The sequence below is a fragment of the Anolis carolinensis genome, chromosome 2, assembly GCF_035594765.1.
Source record: "Anolis carolinensis isolate JA03-04 chromosome 2, rAnoCar3.1.pri, whole genome shotgun sequence".
NCBI lineage: Eukaryota > Metazoa > Chordata > Lepidosauria > Squamata > Dactyloidae > Anolis > Anolis carolinensis.
Window position 1 is genome coordinate 149,230,460 of NC_085842.1, and position 23,177 is coordinate 149,253,636.

Here is a 23,177-nt window from a genome sequence, read left to right on the forward strand (position 1 = left end):
ATCCAACATAAACGGGCCGGCAGAACGTTGGATAATCGAATATGTTGGATAATAAGGAGAGATTAAGAAAAAGCCTATTAAATTTTATTTATTTATTTATTTACAGTATTTATATTCCGCCCTTAAATTAAATTTTATTTATTTATTTATTTACAGTATTTATATTCCGCCCTTCTCACCCCGAAGGGGACTCAGGGCGGATCACATTATGTACATATAGGGCAAACATTCAATGCCCATAAACACATTGAACCGAGACAGAGACAACAGACAGACAGACGCAGAGGCAATTTAACCTTCTCCTGAGGGGATGTTCGATTCTGGCCACAGGGGGGAGGAGCTGCTTCATCATCCACTGTGACAGCACTTCCTCACTTCCTCATTCCAACGTTGTAAATTAGTTAAACATCAAAATAGGTTATGATTTTACAAATTAAGCATCAAAACATCATGTTATACAACAAATTTGACAGAAAAAGTAGTTCATTACACATTAATATTATGTAGTAATTACTGTATTTACGAATTTAGCACCAAAATATCACAATGTATTGAAAACATTGAGTACAAAAATGCGTTGGATAATCCAGAACGTTGGATAAGTGAGAGACTACTGTATATGTAATTAGATGGCCAAACACAAAGTAGTATCATTTTCTATCACTCCTCCTATTATATGCTACCAGGAATAAAATATGTTGCCATTCCACTTTTTTTCAATCAGATATGATTTATTACTTTTGAGCAGAATGATGGCAGGGATATATGATATAGATCTTTGTGTGTGTGTGTGTGTGTATGAGAAGTAGAGGACCTGTGGTTCTTCAGAGTCAGCTAAAACACCACATTAAAATACTTTATCTATTTGATTTCTGAGATATTTATAAACAAAATGTCAAATGCAAAATGCATTGTTCAAATCAAAATACAGTAAAATACATGGACATTTTCCGTCTCCCCCCCCCCCTCTCTCTCTCTCTCTCTCTCTCTCTCTCTCTCTCTATATATATATATATATATATATATACTCCATTATTTCCTTCTTTAAGACCATATACATCTGGTCTTAAGACCAAATACTTCTGGAAGTAGAAGAAAGGAAATAAAAGTTTGGATATTTTATGGGGACTGGTTTAGGGCAGGGGGAGCTGTAATCAAACAACAGGTCACAATAACTTCCTCATTCAAATTAAATGTTCCATTAAGCCTTGAAACATGCCTTTGTTTTGAAAGCGTGAATGTAGGCACATGGAGTCATAGACTCATAGAGCTGAAGGGCCTCATAGGTCATCTGGTCCAGCTCCTGGCTCAATACAGATTCTCCAGCTTAAGCATCCCCAGTAAGTAGCTCTCCAGCCACTTTTTGAATATGTCCAGAGAAGGGGACCCAAACTACCTCCGTAGACAATCAATCCCATTGCCAAACAGCTCTTTCAAGATATGTCTTTTGAAGTTCATTCAAAATCTGCTCTCCTATAATTTCAAATATTAGATTTGGTCCTATCCTTTGAGGCAGCAGAGAAAAGGCCTGGCCCTTTCTTTCTGTGACAGCCCTTGAGGTATTTGAAGAATGCAATCATATCACCCCTCAGACTTCTCTAAGCTAAACATATCCAGCTTCTTCAACCTTTCATCATATGTTTTATTCGCCATACCTCATACAAGTATCTTTTATTGCTATTAAGAAGTAGTCTATATATCTAATGAAATATATTTGGGAAATGGTGTTTGCAATATTTAAAATGTCTTACCATGTTGATTGTCTTGTTTTGTGAATAGTTCCAAATAATTTGCAATTAAGGGGCTAGCTGCATTTATTCAACGTAACAAACCAAAGATTTATCACAGAGGTGGGGAAAGCACAGATCATGGGCCATGTGTGATCCCGGGGTTCCTCAAAGCATTGTCAAAAGATTTTTAGGACAAAATTGCTCCCAGGTGTCCCCCTGAAGATGTGGCTCATTTGCTGCCTTTTGGACTCCCAAAATGTTTTAGAATTGGGAAAATCCTTTTTTTCAACAGTTAGTGACCTAGAAATCAGTTTCCAGTTTTTCCATTGGAAACCATTCCTATCTACTTTGGAATAGCTAACTTTATTTTTTTATTTCCATATGGGCAACAGCAACAAAATAAACAATCAAATTTTGAGATAGCTGAGGCCCCTGAAGTGCATACTGCCTTAGGTTCCCACAGTAACAGTAGAATCTGTGACTTGATGCTGTAGGCCATTTTGACTCCTGTATCCATATGCTGTTAATTTGGAGATATTCAGGAGATTCCTTAGTTTTGCATTTTTTTAGAATGTCATGAAAAGCACATCTAAAAACAAGAGCATTGTCCTTGGCAAGATTAATTTTGCATGAGTATGGGTTAAAACAGAGACTACCCCATCTGGCAAGCACGGGCCTGTGATTTCATGTCTGAATTGTGAGTCTCTTTGCCAAAAGAAAAGGAAAGAAAAGAAATATTTTTCATTGTTGCTGAATCATTTTCACCTTGGACTCAGCAAAGGTGGTTCCATGACTAAATATATGAAAGCATATCTATGAAGAAGAGGAAATGAATTAAGACCCTGTCAAATTTATGAGTGGAAAATGTGCATGTGAAATTTTATTGCCTTAGCATTGTTCCATAAAAGATTTCTCCCACTGATTTGGCATTTTTTTAGGAGTCAGATTATTTTAAGACTGACTTGTTAACTCCTAGTGGAGCTGTAAAATCATTATTGAGCAAACTTGGTAATTCTCCATTACAATGTGTAAAAGTAGACCCAAACACGTATTTCTAGTGCTTGCAATTAGTAAACAAATAAGTAAACATGTGGTCCCTGTTTGTTTTCTGGCATGCCACTGTCACCACAATTTACGATGACTCAATGTCTTTCGTTCCCCCAACAGCACAGCCCATTCTTTGCCGAACAGCTCACAGCATTTCAGGTATGGCTGACGATGGGAGTAGAAAACCGCAATCCGCCTGAACAGCTTCCCATTGTCCTGCAGGTGAGTTGTCTTGGCAAGCAGTTACACTGCTGGCTTAGCTGAGGCTGCTGAAACATGTGGACAGCAGTATTCTCTGTGTGTATTTATGGGCCTGTCTTTGCCTGACTGTCTTGTTCTCTGCCAGATGGTGTTTGGGTAAATAAATTATGTGGACTGTGTTCAAGACTAATTGGAGCTGATTGTTTCCTGGGTCTTTGCTGATAAAGATACATTACACATAAGTGCCATTCCACTGCCCCACCCCAAGTGCTCCCTAGATGAGCATTAATTGCGGCTGTAGATTATTAGCTGCTTCTACGAAATTTAACTCCTTTATTTTGCTATGTTATCTCTGTATCAGGAAAGTTCTTATTTGAGGCAGCCAAAATGGGAATGTGTCAGACTCTTTTAAAATGCCCAATTTGTGGTCTGCCAAGGACAGTTATAACTTTTCCGTATACATCCAGAAACCCACAGCAGTTTTTTCTGTGCTAAACAAATTGCTTCCTTTATTCCTTCTTTTTAAAAAAAATAAAAAAGCATCAGGGGACTGATTAGAAATCTCTCATAGATTAACAACTATCTAGTCAAAAGTCAAGGGTAGCTATCCAGTAAATAGATATGTTTCTCAAGTGCAAAGACATATATATGAACATCATGGCCAAGATCATTGATGCCATAGTATTTTTATGAATATATGTGAAAACTGGACAGGAAAGAATGCTGAACAGGGGGAAGAAACAAATAATTTGAAATGTGTTGTTGGGTGCATATCATACACCATCTAGGGGGTTTCTACACTGCCATATAATCCAGATGATCAAAGCAGATAATCTGGGTTTTATATGTAGAAGGAGCCAAAGAGACAAATCTGAGAGCGAGTGAAATTTTAACTACTACTAGACATCAAAATGATTAAATAGCTTAATGTAGAATTTAAAGAAGTAAATGTGTTAGTCTGGATCAGAATGCAAAGGGAACTTGTAGCACTTTACCATACCCACAAGTATTCACACATACTACATGCTCATAAAGGCCTGTCCCTTGGCACTTCACTCCATGTATCTGATATGATGGACATAAAGCTATGAAAACTTGTGCTGCCAACTTCTTTCTATCAGTTAGTTTCAAAGATAGATGGGTGATAATGCTTTGTAAAGTTATAAAAAATGGAAGACTACATTTCCAGTAAATGAACTCATTAAAGAAAGGTACTGCAACAAATTTGCAAAATATGAACAGGGCTTTTCAATAACAGAGTCTCTTGGAAGGCTGTCAGACAGAGGGTTGTCATAAAACAAAGCTAACTTGACAGCACATAACAATAGCAGAGTCTAAGGTCATGGACAAGGCTCATTTCAGAGGAGTAAAGAATTACCATTTTGTGTTCAGCTTAGTAGTGCTGGTAGTCATCTCTGTCTGTTGTCTAGACATTTCATTTTTATTCAATTTAAGAAGTATACAAGTTATATAATAGATAATTTACATATAAAATTATTTGCTTTTATGTGCTGCCAAATTAGCTGCAGTGTTCTTCAAACTTTTTAAGCAAGGCAAGACAGAGAGAGAGAAAAGACAGTTGTGTAGTTGCATACCAGGAGTGCAGTTTCTAGAAAGCCTAAGACAGAATGGTGGAGCTTTGCAGACATCAATGCATTTAATAACCTTTTAAGGTGCAAGATAAATCGTACTGGTAAGATTCATTTAGAAGTGCAGAGAACTCATAGTAGTCATTCTGAGCCGTACATTAATATTTGCTTTTTCCCAATTTTTTTTAATAATGTGCAATTCTGGTTCTAAAGACAATCAAAAAGTTTATAATTATTCCCTGTACTTCTCAAAGGACACTTGATCATTCTTCTCCCCCCCCCCCCCCTAAGAATCATGAACTCTTCCTACTAAGAGGAATAGAGCTACATATATTATTTAACCTGTCCAAGGGCGTCCATTTTCTCCTCTTATAATGGGTAAAGACTCTCATTCCCATTTAGATCTACTGTCTTGCATCATGGCTGACAGCATTATCAATCTCTGTGAGTCTGCTCCTCTTTTTCTAGAATATCCAGAGCATAGGAGATGGTTGGGGTAGTGATTCTGGGGTAGTTTATCTCTGACAAAGCCAAGGAGAGGGAAAGATTCCTTATGTGGCATGAGTTCAGTTGAGTGACTTGACACCAGAGACTGCACTGCAAGTAATTTTGCAGCAGTATTTAGATGTCTACCTGTTTCCTTTTACTTTTCAGAGAGAAGTCACTATGCTAATGTAGATGGCAAATTATTAGGACAGTCATGTTCATATTATAGATTTGAATCATCATGGACTTAATCAATTTTGGCAAAGGACATAAGCACTTTACCTTCTTGAAGGGCTAATTAAAATAAGCAGAACCCCCCCTCCCACCATGCCTTGTCTGACACTGAAGATAAGGAACATATGACAACATGTACAGATATTTTCGCCCAGTTTAGCAAATCCTAGAAAAATAGTGCTCTTGTAAAAGTTATTTTACTGCCTTTTTAGAAGACACAGTCCCCTTAGAATTTTTGATATCCCAGGAAATACCTCCTGGGAAAGTGCAGATTCCCAATGCAGAAAGTAAAATACAGAGGGGTGGGCGGATTTTCAAGGCAACAATGCTGTCTACTTTGGAACACAGCTGAGCAATAGCTGTTAATGCTTTCTGGGGCATTTGCCTTCTAGAATATATCCAATACAGCTCAATAAGATTAATAGTTGTCCTGTGGAGGAGAAATCTAATTGCAGATGCAGAGGTTTTGTTTTAAATCCACTACTGACTTTTAATAATGGTTCTAGCTGCTGCTTGATGTGTGGCATCTTGCAATTTTAATAGAAAATCTCCATAAATTTATCTCTTCCTACCTTGTGTAGGACTTTTGACATTTGCATACACACCAAGCAATTTTATTTAAAATACACTGTTTGCTGTATTATTTGCCTCACTGTTTTGAAAACAAAAACCCAGCATTTTCTCTTTTGGGGTAAGGACTGCAGTTTGCTAAATTTGAGATGGAAAGTTTCTTCTACTTTGTATTTTCCTGATGGTTTTTAGGACATTCTTCTGTAGTCAGAAACAAAATATCGCCTCAGTTCATCTGTGTTTCAATAATTATGTATCTGTTTCCAACATAGAATGTAGTTGTTCATATGCAGAACAATAATCTCTGCTATGTCTAATGTATGTACAATTTTTTGAATTTGAAATATTCTTTCTACTGCATTATTTCATTTACCTCCGAAGTGCCTGATGGTGCTTCTGCTCATTTTCCCACCCCATTCAAGATCAATTCCCAACTAGTTTCACACATTCTGCTCCACATGAATTGCTCTTACCAAAATTTATAGTGCCCTTTCCAGGGATTGCCTTTGCCTGTCTTAGCCTTAATTCTTTTCAGTACCTCTGGAATGATGTTTTTTTTCTTTGCGCTTACTGCTGAACCTCATATTCATACTCCTGCACATCCTGCAAGGCTGCCAGAATCTCTTACTTGCAGAACTTTCTTACTACTTTATTTTCAGTCAGGTCAGATGCAGCCAGATGATAATTAATATGAAGGTTCTTTAAAAGTCAAACATAAAACTGCTAATTATTAAAATCACTGCTGTTAGAAGATTGGAAACTAGCCATAATTCTAATTCCAGGAATGTATCTAGAATCTAGATCAAGGGAGAGGTGATGGAGCCAGGGAATTGCAGATCCATATGCCTACACTTCTGCTGCAAATAAATTGGTAGAAACATTTATAAGAAGGAAAACCAGTAAATGTACAGAGCCGGAACAGAGTCTGCAGGCTGGAATCTCCACATCACCTTTCTTGCTCCCCTGCCAGCCCCCGTTTCAAGCCTTCTTCCACCTTCAGCCTGGCTTCACCCCTTTCTTCCATGGCCCTCCACTGTAACTTTTGGTGACCACTTGCCAGAATTGCCACAGCAACCAACTCATTCACTTTTCCTGCCACAAAGAGATTCTGTCATTTTTAACTTCTTATCAAAGGCTTGTCAAGCACTTTGGCAATCCTTGGGGATCATCTGTAGCACTTGGGAAGTATCAGCAGTGGTTGTGAATCTTTCAGCACAAAGCAAAAAGGCACTCTTCCACTTCTCACTCCCTTTTGAAATTTAAAACATGGTTTGGAAAATTACCGTATATACTCGAGTATAAGCCGACCCGAATATAAGTCGAGACACTTAATTTTGCCATAAAAAAACTGGGAAAACTTATTGACTCGAGTATAAGCCGAGGGTGGGAAATGCAGCAGCTACTGGTAAATTTCAAAATAAAAATAAATACCAATAAAACTACATTAATTGAGGGACCAGCAAGTTAAATATTTTTGAATATTTACCGTATTTCAAAGAAAATCAGTAAACTTGCTCTATAAGTGGAAAAGTAGGGTCAACAAAAACAATATGGTATTAACAATAACTTAACAACAACAACAACAATAAAACTTCATTTTAATAATAATAATAATAATAATAATTATTATTATTATTATTATTATTATTATTCATTTATTATCCTTCATTTTTATCCTGCCCTATCTCCTTGTGGGGACTCAGGCCAGTTTCCAACATAGTAACAGGCAAACATTCAATGCCTACATAAACAATGCAGAGCTAGTTATAGATCTATAATTATATATACTAATTTCACATATGCATTTTCCCCTGAAACATTTGCAAATCCTCTCTATATATGTGCATTTCCCTCCTGCATCTATCTATAAATCTCTATATGTGTGTGTGCATTTCCTCTGTAGTATTTCCATGCCCTATATATCTATATTCCTATATATCTATCTAGACATCTCTCTATATATAGGTAATTATATCTGCATAGGATTCGCAAGGACTTGCAAACGTGTGAAGCAAAAATTCATATATAAAAATAATGTATACACATAGATTCAGATATACAAGTATATGAAATCTCTAGATATGTATATGTACAAAGGATTTGCAAAGACTTGCAAACATGTGGGGAAAATTAATATATAAAATTTATATATGAAATTTATTTCAGGCAAAAATGCTTTTATAAGATTAATGGAGATATATATACAGTAGAGTCTCACTTATCCAACACTCGATTATCCAACGTTCTGGATTATCCAACACATTTTTGTAGTCAATGTTTTCAATACATCGTGATATTTTGGTGCTAAATTCATAAATACAGCAATTACAACATAGCATTACTGCGTATTGAACTACTTTTTCTGCCAAATTTGTTGTATAACATGATGTTTTGGTGCTTAATTTGTAAAATCAGAACCTAATTTGATGTTTAATAGGCTTTTCCTTAATCTCTCCTTATTATCCAACATATTCGCTTATCCAACGTTCTGCTGGCCCGTTTACGTTGGATAAGCGAGACTCTACTGTGTGTATATATATATATATATATTCTTCTTCCTGACTTGCAAAGGCTTATTTTCCTTTTCAAAAAATTCCCTTAGTTAAGAGCAAGGTAGGCTTTGGAAGAACAAACACACTGATAAGGGAGGAGAGAAATCTATCATATATTGCAAGCAATAGCCTCCAGGCTCCGCTGCCCGGCTTGACCTTGACCCGATTATAACGGGGAGGCTTTTTCAGCTGATAAAAAGGGCTGAAAAACTCGGCTTATCTTCGAGTATATACATTTTGGACTTATTTCCCAGAATCACCAGGCGGCGTGATCAGTGGAAATCTGGGAGGTGTAATCCAATAACTGTCATTCCAGAGCTCCAAAGCAAACAGATAAAAGGACCCAGGGCAGAGCTTTTGAATTTTTCTAGGAGGGAACACTTAAACACTCAACAGTAGTTAGGCAGGGCAGGGAGTCACACTATTGACATAATTATAATGACACTGGCCATATAATCCTGATTTTCAAAGTAGATAATCCACATTATCTGATTTGAACTGGATTATTTTAGTCTACACTATATAATCAATTTCAAAGCAGATAATCTGGATTTTATATGGCAGTGTAGAAGGGGCCTAATAAGTAGAGGAATCCATTATTTCCTGACTGTGTGGTAATAGTAGCAAGGAGGTAGAACTCTGAAATTTCTGGTGAAATAGATGGCTTCAATTTGATTAGTTCCAAAGGGAATCTCACTATACGTATTAAAAGGAGGGTGGGGGAGATTGATAGGTGGGGTGTTTAAATGGGGATGAGAGAACATGAGAATGGGATAGTGCTAAGTATGTTTATAGATGTGTGACTATGTGTGAATGGGAAAAGTCTATAAATGGCTATGTGTAATGGTGGGTGCCTGGTGGTATATTACTTTGTCTCTATCTCCTGGTGGCATTGAACCCTTAGAAGCTTAATCTGAAGGGAATGTGACCCTGAAAGGGTGGGGGGCTAATCCTGATATAAGAGAACATATATTAGACATGTTTTGGTGAGAAAAAATTACTAATTTTGCAAAGCAATACTTGCCCGTTAGCTTTTGGGAATTCTTTCAGAGTTATCATGTCCTTGGATTTTCAATAACCTTTTTGCCAAGGGCTTAGAGGGGAATAAGAGGCTGCATCCCTTCATAGGCTGATAAATGGTAAGAAAAACAACCAGAAGGCAGTGAGTAGTAAAGGGCAGACTATTTCCATAAAGGAGGAGGAAGATACCATCTGGTCCCCAGTACCTTTCATAAATGAGTTGTAATCAGAGTAGTGATTGTGTGTTTTGTGTGTGTGCGCGCATACAATGTCCCACACATGCATACGCTGGGTAAGATAATGATAGCATGTGTGTATGTGCATATGTATAAGCACTAATATTACAGATTGAATATCCCTAAATTCCTGAACCCAGAAGGGTTTGGGATTTTTAAAAAATTTGGAATATCTGTATTTACATATACAGTAGAGTCTCACTTATCCAACACTCACTTATCCAACGTTCTGGATTATCCAACACATTTTTGGAGTCAATGTTTTCAATATATTGTGATATTTTGGTGCTAAATTCATAAATACAGTAATTACTACATAGCATTACTGCGTATAGAACTACTTTTTCTGCCAGATTTGTTGTCTAACATGATGTTTTGGTGCTTTATTTGTAAAATCATAACCTAACTTGATGTTTAATAGGCTTTTCCTTAATGCCTCCTTATTATCCAACATATTCGCTTATCCAACATTTTGCCAGCCCGTTTATGTTGGATAAGTGAGACTCTACTGTACATATATCATGAAATATCCCCAAAATCCAAAATTGTCCACATGGTTGACTGTGGATTTGATTAGTACATGTTTTATTGATTAGCCCATCAGCTGTATCAAAACATTTAACACATAGACATACATACAACATACAACCCACTGACATGGTTGACTGAAATATGGACTCCTGTGCATTCTGATGGTTCAGTTCACAGAAATTGTGTATAAAATAAGATGGACATGACCTATACATGAATTTTGTGTTTAGATTAGTGTCCCACCTCTAAGACATCTCATTATATACAGAAATGCAAATACAGATATTCCCAAAAAAATTAAGAAATCACAGAATCTTGGTTTGCGAATTTTATCATTTCACTTACATTTGTAAGGCAAGATTAATGTTTTAAGGAGAAATAAAACAGATGGTTTCTTAGGAGATTTGTTATATATACATGTACATGTATTTATGCTTGTGGAGATATGTTTATGCATCACTTATTGGGTTAAAATATTTATTTATTAAAGTACTCAGTCTTTATTTAATTCTTTTAAGAAGTCTGATTGCCTCTTCTTTGAAACACACACACATTTGCACAATAGTTACTGTAGAGAACAGGCAAAAAGATCAAATGGCTTGAGCAGCTACCTAATAAAGAGAGGCTTTTGGATTCAGACCACTTTTAATTTAATAAAAGAATGGTGTTTAATACCAAATGGAAGGTATTATAGAGGGGTTGCTAAAGACAAGTGCTAAGTTTAATGAATTTTAAATCTAATCCAATAATCTGATTTAAGTGCTCTATTCTTCTATTTCACTGGTATTCATTAGTCTCTCTTGTTGCTTTTTGTGTTTCTACACATTCCCAGCTTCCCCTTACTTATATCTTTATAACCAATGGGATCCCCCCCCCCCCCCAAACTCCAGTACTCTTTGTTTGTTAGTTCTTGCACTTCACTTTTGGACAAAGAAGATGTAACTTAATTTTTGAACAACTTGTATGACAAAGTTGCTCAGTAAATACTCGATTTGGCATTTGGCAGTTTCCTGTGTTTATTTTCTGTGATATCATTGCACTACTTCATCTAATTATGTCCCGAAATATAGGCAAACAACCAGTTAGCTTTGTTGGCTAAATCCACTCTCTTTCGGACTATATCTGTACAACAATAGATAATATCTCAATACAATTTTGAGATGTGATGATAACGAGATTTTGCTTTTCAATACTATTTTATTTTAATTTAAAATGGAACTTCTGAGACTCTGAGCTATCAAGCACAAAATGAGGTTTTTTTCATGTCAGGAGCGACTTGAGAAACTACAAGTCACTTGTGGTGTGATAGAGTTGGCCGTCTGCAAAGATGTTGCCCAGGGGACGCCTGGATGTTTGATGTTTTACCATCCTGTGGGAGGCTTAGCTCATGTCCGCTCATGGGGAGTTAGAGCTGACAGACAGTAGCTCTTCCCACTCCTCGGATTCGAACCATGGACCTTTTGGTCAGCAGTCTTGCCAGCACAAGGGTTTAACCCATTGCGCCACCAGGATAAAATGAGATAAATTTTTGGAGTGCAAATACCAGTATGTAGTAAAGCAGGCCGAAAAACATTACAGTGTTAAGAAGAGAGGATGGCAACCACTAAGTTATGATCTAGGCTGGAAATATTACCAATTTGTGACTAAAGATTGAATTCAGAATCTTAATTCTGTGAAGACAGTGAAATCAGAGGCAGGTCACAGGCTTGTGCCCATCTAAATTTAAGTCTACAGAGCTATTAGTTCATTAGCACAGTTAGACATGGCCTTAATCAGTTTCTATTAGATTTGTATTATGCTAATATCACCAATACCCCTTCAAATCCAAGTTGCTACCATTCATGAAAGCAACGGTGTATTATTGCTTCCAAGTCCCTTTGAGTAGTTTCCTGCTGTTCATTATATCATAGACTGGAAATTTAATTTTCACCTGAGTATCACTGCCTCACTCTCCCTCGTCTTCAACCACCCACCCACCCATACTGCTTTAGCGCATACTAAGCAAGAGCCTATTCATGCACAATGTCTGTACACTGTAATAAAGAAATGTAATATTCGAGATTAATCCCTTCTAATCCATAGTGACTCCTTCCTTAGTTTGAACACAGTGATGCACTAGCATCTTGAGAAGAGATTAACATTAAAATTAAAGAAATCTAGAAAAATTGCAGTGTATTTTCTGTCCTCAAAATGTGCTGATCATCATGGCCTAATGACATAAGACTGTAGTTTCAATGTATCACAATAGGAAAATAAATGTGGGTTGTAGTGTTCATTCACTGTGATGTGATCCTGATATTTCCTTTGAAATGTCAAGTAGGCACCTGCACTGTCAGTTCAAGGGGAAAGGGTGAGTGGAGAAATTTAGTTTTAAAAGGGGGTTGCAATATTGGCTGCTGCCTGCTGCTTATCTAGATATACATTTTGAAACTCTAACTTCAGACTGCACCCTCAGACACTCACTTCTTTGCTTTCCATGTCCCAAAAATGTGCCAACAAACATTATTTGGAAATTGGGACATGTTTCCTTGAGACTTCATTATATTCTCATCTCTACAATACATACTGTACATATTTTCTGGAAACCCTCTTCTTGCCCCCACCCCCAACCTATCTGATTTGTTGGTTTGAGAAAAATACACTTCTCTTCATATGATCCAGCAGTGTCTGCACCTCTGAGAAGTCTCAGCAAAATCCAGTTTTCAGTTCCACAGCATGTGCCATTCAGAGAGAAAAAACAGTGGAGAGTAAATGTGGAGCTTGTTTCCAAAAGGTACCAAATCCCCCAAAATTGAAAAATGAGTTATAGGTGGCAACATATTGTCAGCAAGGAGAATATTATGTATGGATCAAAGCTACCAAAATGTACCAAATCAAAAGTATCACATCCAGTTGGTGTTCCATAACAAAACATACCAAATCCACTCATTTGTATAGATGGCTTGATAGAGAAGGCTGTAGATGTCCTTCAGAAATTAGTTTTTATTTATGGCATTTCTTCAGTACGTATCTGAAACCATTCTGTGATGCTAAGAAAATCAAATACACTGAGTGTTTTGTGATACCATGTGTTCATGTTTTGTGTAATTGTGTCTCAGTATGCTTTTTAAATGTAGTGTTTTTTCCTGTCCATGGCCACAACTATATGCTTACAGACAGGTCATTTGGCACTGTTGAGAAAGAAGCTTAGAATAATGAAAACCATAATTTCTTCTGAAAAGTATGGTGAAGTAATTAAGAATGTTGGGGCAGTTCACATTCTAGGATGAGATTTTAAATGGGTGAACTGCAAAGAAATAGCAGAAAAGGGTTCAAAATTAGTGAAGCCAAAAGACTGACAATTCAGGCAAAATAGGGTTCGGGTGGGCTTCATGCTGCTTATAGTATGGGCCCTGATGATAAAACAAGGATCGAGGTGTGCCCTTGTAATAGGAAACATAAAGTGCAGTGTAAGAGTTATATGCAGGAGGCAAAAAAGAAAGATATGGCAGCACAAGGTAGTAGCCATAGGGTACAAAGATGCAAGCCAGTTGCCATTTTGCAAACATATTGTATGTAGAGGGTAATATAATGGTGAAAGTACCTCATTTTTATGATGACTGGATAATATCATTGTGCTCATTATACAGAGAAAAAAGAACATGTGTTAACATTAAAATGACCTTTCTTTATTTGAAAAATTAATTGTATAGAGGGGAATACTTGCTATTAAATAACATAATAAATAATAAAACATTCTTCATAGGGTAACTGAGCTACGTGTATTTTAAATTATAGATTCATGCCAAAGTGTACCAAAACTAAATTTATTTCTTGAAAAAATCCACAATAAAGAGCAAAATATCTTTATGAAATATGTAAATATGATATTTGGCACAGAAAGAACATATAGGCAAATGATGACTTCCATTGCCTGAGGGTCAGCCTGTTTTTTTCAACTTGGGTAAAATTTGTTCAGATAGATTTGGTACCTTTTGGAAACTGCTCCACAAGTATACACATAGATACGTGTGCATTTTCCATATATATGTGCATCTTTCCCTAAGGATTAATTATACTGTATCTTCATCTTTACAATATGTGAATATTGTCTGGAAACTCCTCTGTGAGCTGAAGTTATGTAATCGGTAATAAAAGGTATATGTAGTGTGCGAAGTATATAATTTCAATTGTTCCCTCCTGACATAATTGCTCTCCATATAGATTATGATCTTTTACCTTGATTCTGATACTGAAAAGTTGATGTTTGACCATAACTTCTTCTCTCCTACCTTGTTAAATGTGTGCTAAAATTTCAAAGATCTGTAATCTGTTTTCCTTGTTTTCTGCAGGTGCTGTTGAGTCAAGTGCATCGGCTGCGAGCCCTTGATTTACTGGGTCGATTTTTGGATCTGGGTCCTTGGGCTGTTAGCTTGGTGAGTACATATTACAGAAATCTTTTTTTTTGTGGAAGAGACAGTATGTTTCCTATATAGTCAGCATGTATAAATAATGAACTGTCAGCAATCAGATGACCGTGAGGTCAACATAAATCAGACTGCCAGAGTTCAACAGGCTGTGGAAGGTGATGAGATTCCTTTTTATATGTAGTTCACATTAGCCAAAGATAGCAGTGCTCCTCTTTGTTCAGCCTCTCCAATTCCATCTGACGCTAGGCACAGCAATAAGAGGAGAGGAGATGTGAATGTGCAAATACACTCACATCTTGTGGTCATGCTGGGTTTATGAGTAAACTGTTTCAGCAAAAGAATAAAAAATGGAATGATCTTCCCAGCTTTTGTAAGGGTTATCAACATCTGAGATATGACTCCTTGGATCTTAAGAGAAGAGAGCCTTGGATTAAAAAAATCTTGAGGGTTTAAAAATATGCAGGGCTGGGTGCACGAAAGTTATTGATCAAGTAACTACTTATATGTAAAAATGAATTATTAGAATTAGAGGGGGGGACACCATGTCTGTTAAAAACAGGATCAATGTTAGTGAAAGATAGGTGACTAGATGGAAGAACAAATCAGAATTATATGGGTAACAATGAATCATGAGTACATTGTGGACTGAGCAAAATTTTGTACTAAATTAAGCTTTGGTTTTGGCAAGCCATGTGAATTTGAAATTCTAGGTGACATCCAGGATTAAAATTGACCTGAGAGAAATATGCAGTTTATCACTTCAGCAGCATTGTTGTAATGAAGATTGCTTATCAGACATACTTTAGGTTATTAATGTTGGTGGGTAGATTAATGCTATCAACTTTCTATCTGCACATCCCAAGCTCATGTCCCATTCACATTGTTTTGTTTTCTCTTCAGGCATTGTCTGTTGGCATTTTCCCCTATGTGTTAAAGCTACTTCAGAGTTCTGCTAGGGAGCTAAGACCTCTTCTGGTCTTCATCTGGGCCAAAATCCTTGCAGTGGACAGTGTAAGTAACCATGAAGTTTTGGTTTCTAATGGTGAAGACTACTGTAAAAGAATATTATCATTAGTTGCAGCATCAGCAGCGAGCTAATTTATTCATGATTGGAAATGAAATGAGAATGACTTACTCAAGGGGACTCAATTTGCAACTAAGAAAAAACTCTTAAACCCTGCTGATGAAATACACCCCTACCTTGTCCACTTGTTTCACATTACCTCTTTTCTGTTGGTAGATTTAACCTAATTTCAACAACTTCTGATGGAAAGTGAAATGGAACATTAGAGATTTTATGATGAAATGTGGGAAAGATTGAAAAATGGGATACTTTTCCACTTGTGAGATCATTTTCTCTTGTGTTGATATGACATCTGCATTAATTGGAACATCAAGTATAATTATTCTTTGCATAAAACTGCGAGTTCATTAATGTTTTTACTAATGAAGTATATCTGATTTCCCTTCTCTGAGTTTTCTAATCCATCTGTTACTCTTGAAAGACTCAGTTCTAGGCCCTTTATTCTGGTTAATGAATGTGACAGGCAAAGCCAATTCTGACCACGGTGGTCCATGCTTTAGTTACATCTCATATGGATTACTGCAATGCACTCTAAGTGGGGCTGCCTTTGAAGACAGCCCAGAAGCTACAATTGGTACAAAGATCTGCAGCCAGGCTGCTGACAGGAATGAGTTATAGGGTATGTACCACCTTCCTACTAAAGCTTCTTCACTGGCTGTCTATATACTTCCAGGCCCAATTTAAAGTGCAGGTTATCACCTACAAAGCCCTACACAGTTCAGTTCCAGCCTACTTATGTGACTGCATCTCCCCCTATGAACCTGTTCGGGCTTTAAGATCTGCTGGGGAGGCCCTCCTCATGGCCCCACCTCTGTCACACTACGGTTGGTGGGGACGAGAGAGAGGGCCTTCTCGATAGTGGCCCACTGGCTGTGGAGCGCCCTCCCCAGGGAGATTAGGCAAGCGCCCACACTCATGTCATTTGGGTAGGAACTGAAAACTTGGCTGTTCAAACAGACCTTCGATAATGGCAAAAGTAAAAATTCTTAACCACTAAACCATGGCTCATATTGATCAATGCAATGGTTTAGACTTTTAAAAGCTTGTTTAATTTTTTTATATAATAATTGTTTATGTGTTGATTGTTTTGTGTTAATTTTGACTTGTTTTAATTCATTATGACACTCAGTTGTTTTATGTATCTATTATGTTTTTGTGATTGGAAGCTGCTCCGAGTCCCTTGTTAGGAGATGGGGCGAGGTATAAATAAAGCTATTATTATTATTATTATTATTATTATTTACATTATCACATAGTTTGGTCTATAGGGGACTCCAAGAACAAGACACTGGACTAAAACCACACATAGAATGAGGTCATGGAATTGCTGTGAGATGCAGAGTTTTAGAAACACTTTCCCACTTGGGTCAGTCTAGGCTTGGCAGTTCTTTATAGGTTAACACAGTGGTTCTCAACCTGGGGTCCCCAGGTGTTTTGGCCTACAACTCCCAGAAATCCCAGCCAGTTTACCAGCTGTTACGATTTTTGGGAGTTGAAGGCCAGAACATCTGGGGACCCACAGGTTGGGAACCACTGGGTTAACAGATGTTCATATGCTCTTTGTATAGCTCTGCTAGACAGTTTTTTTTTGTCTGTCTCTTATAAGTCTATACCTAAAGACTTATTGGGTTGCATTATGCCACTGTTCTGCGCAAACAGAAATGTTTACCTGGTGAAAATATTATTGTATAAAAGGGCAATATTTCAGAAATGCCTGACAAATCTGAATGTATTGTGGACTATGCCCTTTTTTGATAAATAATTTTAGGCTCAAGCAGAAGGAGGGAGCCATGACCAAATGCTGACATATTTTCCTATGGCTGTAGTCATGCTTAGTATTATTTAATATATTTTGGAAAACATTTTAAGAGGATTTCAACTAGGAAAGAAAATGAAAAGCTCCTCTGGGGTGATGGGGAAGCTTATTTCTGATAATATGCTCATGTTTGGCTAGGGATTCAAACTATGTATAATTCAGATTAGGAATATATTGTAGCATGCAACACTGCCCACATGCCAATAATATTGTTGTCAGAGAGTATAGAACAAATTCTTGGGGTTTTTTTTTTTGGGGGGGGGGGAGTACAGATCTATCCTTGCATCCTTGATCTATCCTGGTGAAATGCATGCCCCAGAAGGCAAGAGACATAAATCCTTTAGAGCTGAGACTATGCTTCTTCATTATATTTTCTATGATCCTGCATTCAGTAGAAGTTCTCACCTTGCCTATCCCATCTGCCATATACTATTATTTCCAATTGCTTAGCTTATATGTCTAAGCCAAGCAGATGTATATAGTTTTTTCCTCTTTTATCATTTGTGGGGGTATCTTTCTACATCCATGTACTGATTTTCCATTATCTTCCGAAATATAATAGCAGCCCTGGGGGAGTTATCAACAACTAAGCCCTGAGCTTGAAAAGTATTTCCTGCCAGTTGAAGAGGAATCATGTCAGATCATTTCTTTCCTTATTCTCATGAGTTGCTATTGAATACTGGTAAAATACAGTATAAAAGTCTGGGTGTAGCATGTGTGCTTCTTCTTCATGGTCTCTGTGAAAACACAATCAAACACTTACAACAACAACAACAACAACAACAACAACAACAACAACAGAAACCCCAGAGGAGGTGGGGTGCCTGCAGAGCGCCTGAACACCTTTCACGGAGCCCCAAGGGCTCTCCAGAACACAGTTTGAGAACCGCTGTCTACAGATCTACAACCCTTTTCCAACCATCAAAGGAGATCCCCTTTTCGATACTCTGAGGCAGTCCTTTCTGACTCACCAGCAGAATAGACCCCAATCAAATCAGCAGACCCTCCATTCCATAGGAAGAATTGACTCCTGCATCAAGACATAATTCTTCTAGCCCTCTTTCAAAACAATATAGAGATTGCTACATTGTTTGAATGTCAGGAGGGCTCTGGCATTTTATCTGGACAGAACCTCAGTTTTCCAAGTTGTTTATCTGCTATAGGGTTGAAAGGAGCCCCCCCCCCTTTTTTTTGGCACAGCTCTAATACAAATGGATTGTTTTATGTTATGAACTCATGGGCCAGCAGGCCCTGGGTCGGATCCAGGCCCACTCAACCAGGGCCACAGCACCTTCTACTGCCTTCATAAAGGGCGTACCCTTAGACGATAACTGTAAGTCTGCTACATAATCAAATCCATCAACCTTTATATTACACTACTGATTGGACTCTAGATCTCTAGCTTTCAACCATTTTGGACGTTCAGTTTTGCTCTCTTGTGTATCCTGACATGGTTGCAAAAATTATTAGTTCATGTATTTTAGGGTTGATACCTAAAATAATAACATTATTCTTTAAATTTATTCAACTCTCAGCATTTATTGGTATTCTTGCATTGTTAGAAACAAAACAAATTAGAAAAACACAAATGAACCACTAGGTGGAACTCATTTTGATTTCTGCAAGGGTTGCATTGTTGTAATAGCCCTCAGGTCATCAGAGTTTTATTAGGTTTTTATGCTTTCTGTAACATTCCTGTTTACGCTGTGTGCCTCCTGCAGAGAAGACAAGATGATCGATGTTATTATATGGCAGTTGACTTATGCATACATGCAATTTAATATTTTTGCATTAATCCCTGCTGCTGCTCAGTCGTTTAGTCGTCTCCAACTCTTCGTGACCTCATGGACCAGTCCACGCCAGAGCTCCCTGTCGGCCGTCACCGCCCCCAGTTCCTTCAAGGTCAACCCAGTCACTTCAAGGATACCGCATTAATCCCTACCAATGTGTATCTGTCAGTTTTTTCTGGTTTTCAGAATTGCAATTTGGTTTTAAATAAATTGATTATTATTACTATTCTGGTGTCATGACTACCTCTACCTGATCATGAATTCTTGCTAGTCACCCAGTTGTGTGATTCACAGAGACCACGAAGACCACAGATTGCTTACCTCTAACATCTGTGGTCATCTGTGAATTCATACAACTCCACCCATCCTCCTCACTGTGTCATGCCAGGCTGCTTTATAGCCTCGGGAGAGTGGGTGGGGTTACCACCAAAATGTTTCTGCCTAGTGATTCTGAAAGGTTCCAAAGAGTTTCTGTGCAGGAGCAGATATCTGTAACACAGTTACAGGTAACAACCTGTCATTTCCAGTATTCATCTAAAATAAATGTGTAGATTTCCCTAGCCGTGTCTTATGTTTCAGAACTATGAAAGTACTGAGGTGAAAATAAAAAAGGAAGGGACATAGTCCAGTGGCTGACACCACAGCGCTCGTGCCATAAGGTTCAAAATAGGTGGTACTTTGCCTACCCGTCCTGATGTATGCATTTGTTGCTTTACCATGGCATTCCAGAGTGAGTTGCTTTATAAAATTTATGCCAGGGAGTGGTTATAGCAGATGAATACCCTGTGAATGTAAGTGAAAGTATTATCCTTGGTGCTGTAGGCAATCATGAGGAGCTATTATTCATTGTGTTGATTGAAGCACAGATGTAGTGATTAATTGTTTAACTGCAGTAAATCATTTCTGTGCTGTAGAAGAAAAAAGAGAGGGGAAGTGGGGGAAGGGGTATAGTGGCTGACAGACTGAGCTATGACTCAAGAAATACCTAGTTTGAATTTCACTTTCATTGTGTCCTTCAGGGTGCTTTTAGGCAGTTTTATTGACTAACCTTACTGGGTGGTTGTAATAGTAGTTAGGTAGTCACAGGGCCGGTTTGACCTATGAGGCCCGTTAAGCCGTGGCCTCGGGCGCATGACGCTAGGGGGCGCTGTAGATGCCGCGACAGCGCCCCGTAGTGACGCTGCTGCCGCCACCGCACCAAACGGCAAAGCGCGGAAGTTGCTGGATGCAGGCGCAGATCAGCTGGGCGATCTGCGCCTGCGTCCAGCAATTTAGGCTGGCTAGACCAGGGCGCGCTGGGCGGGAGGCGGGGCACCGTCAGGGCAGTGCCCCGCCTCCCGCCCAGCATGCCCTGATCCCACCTCCCACGCAGCGTGGGAGGCGGGGCCAGGGCACGCTGGGCGGGAGGCGGGGCACCACCCTGACGGTGCCCCGCCTCCTGCCCAGTGCGCCCTGGTCTAGCTGGTCTTGTGGCTTGGCTGGCCTTGCCCGCCAGGAAAAGCTGGAAAAGGCCAGACGGGCGAGGGTGTGTAGCGTGGGAAGCAGGGCCAACCCTGGCCCCGCCTCCCGCGCTACTCGCCCTGACCCTGCCTCCCACGCAGCGTGGGAGGCGGGGCCAGGGCACGCTGGGCAGGAGGCGGGGCCAACCCTGGCGGCACCGGCCAGGGGGGCGCTTTTCCCCACCCCCGCTTACTATTATAAATTTTCTCCGGCCGGCCCTGGGTAGTCATGCTTTGAGCACTTGAGAGTGTACTAGGCAAACAATTAATACATTGAATAGCAGTACTAGTGAGGTTTTAGTTGTAGTTACTATATAGAACTATTACAGAAATAATTGCCAAAAGATTTTTTTCCAATGTGCACCAGTTATATTTAATTGCATATACTTGCTTAGGATCTAGGGAATGTCCTGGGAGTACTTAGGTTCTGAAAGCTCTAAATCAGGGGTTCTCAAACTTTTTAAGCAGAGGGCCAGCCCACAATCCTTCAGACTATTAAGGGGCCGAATTATCATTAGAAAAAAAAATACGAACTGATTCCTATGCACACTGCAAATGTCTTATTTGTAGTGCAAAAAACCAACAAAAACAATACAGTATTTAAAAATAAAAACAATTTTAACCAACATAAACCTATCAGGATTCAATGGGAAGTGTGGGCCTGCTTTTGGCCAATGAGATAGTTAAGTTAATTAGGGTTGTTGTTGTTGTTGTTGTGTGCCTTCAAGTCATTTCAGACTTTGGGTGGGCCTAAGTCTAAAACAGAGTGCTGGGGCCAGGTAAATGACCTTGGAGAGCGGCATCTGTCCCACGGGCCTTAATTTGAGGACCCCTGTTCTAAATGACCTTCCACAACTCTGTTATTGCCAGAATATTCCTAGCTATTCGTATTACTAATCTGAATAGGGGATTCCTACTAATATCAGGTATAATAATCACAATCTTAAAGAGAACTCTAGCTTAAGCATTTTCTTGGATCTGATTAAGTCAGAGTTTGGATTATATTCAGATCTTGTTCTGTTAGATCTTTGTTCATATTCTCTCCACTAAATATGCTGTGGCGTAATTTTATTTTCAAGCGTTCTGATCCATGGATCATGGTTTATAATTCCTTCATTGTTTACACAATGCCTCCATCTGTTTTGAGCAGGAAAGATTCTACTTGTTCCTCCCAATGAGCTCTTCCTTCATATTCCATGATTCAGAAAAAAAGGCTGCATTTTTCTAGCTTTGTCTGCAAGATGAACAAAAACATGAGAAATCAAAAAGAAAAGAAAAAAGAGGAGAATGGTATGAATGTGTAATTGTATGCATAAATACATGTTATATTAGTTTTGGAATAGTACTTCCTATTGAAAATAATGTATTTATTTTTGGCAAAGTTGACAGAAGTAATGAGTCTTATATTTCTGTGAACCTTTTTTCCTGCAAACTTTTCGATGTTTAAGGACATTTTGTTTAATCCAGACATTTCTTGCTGCACTACTGACAAATTGTTTTTAAATTTGTGTTCATTTTTCATTGTCCATCTGAGCACATGTGAAAGAGAGAAAGGTTGCACAAGGTTTCCTGTTGAGCAAAGTATACTGAAATATTTCAAGGCTGTGGCAGTGTGTTGCCTACAGACTGTGTTCTGGTTCCAAATCTATATAGGAAATAGATCTGGTGATAATTGGGCTCCCTCATCACATAATGTTTAGCCAGAGCTTGACCAGAGAATGACCTTTGGTGTTACGATGCACTGAATGACTTGGTCTTGTGGAAACTCCTTTTATGCCAGTTTTTGTAGGGAATATTAATGAGCTATGGAAAAAAAATGAGAAAAAAATGAGAGACACTTATCTTAATATTTTTTGGGATAAAAATGTGATGAGCTATCAAAAGTCATTGTAAAGGTGAGGTTAAGACGAGTGATCCATATGCATGAACATCAGTTACAGTTTTGATTGAGAATACCTTTTAACATTCCCAACATTGTTTGCTTCCCCCATTCTCTTGATTGGCCTGTAGGGCATCTAGAACTTTCCATTAACTAGAATGGTTGAATGAATTTCAGAATGTTTGTGTGTGCCTGTGATCGGATGAGATGGACAAGGGGGAGTTTGCAGACATTACATACATAATCAGAACATTAAATATCTTTGGAATGTCAACTTTCCTCTTTGGATTTTAGGGCATCAATTTAAAGAGGATCTAAATACCCTAGAGTCATCAGATCTTGTCTTATCTTGGAAAGCTAAACAAAGTCATGCTGGTTAGTACTTGGATGAAAGACTGCTAACAAATACTGGCTGCTATAGGCTATATTTCAGAGAAGTCAAGGACACTTCCGAGTAGTCCTTTTCTAAGAAATCCATATGACATTCATGGGGTTGCCATAAAT

The 23,177-nt window shown here is 38.3% G+C and overlaps 1 protein-coding gene across 5 annotated transcripts in view; it reads left to right on the forward strand.

Moving 5' to 3' along the window:
• Positions 1–23,177, forward strand: part of rptor (regulatory associated protein of MTOR complex 1) — a 460,420-nt gene that overhangs the window by 280,338 nt on the left and 156,905 nt on the right. For all 5 annotated transcript variants that reach the window (XM_062970816.1, XM_062970817.1, XM_062970818.1 and 2 more), the window contains 3 exons: positions 2,898–2,999; positions 14,528–14,611; positions 15,506–15,616. In XM_062970816.1, coding sequence (XP_062826886.1) covers positions 2,898–2,999; positions 14,528–14,611; positions 15,506–15,616 — 297 coding nt within the window. The remainder of the gene's footprint in view (positions 1–2,897; positions 3,000–14,527; positions 14,612–15,505; positions 15,617–23,177) is intronic.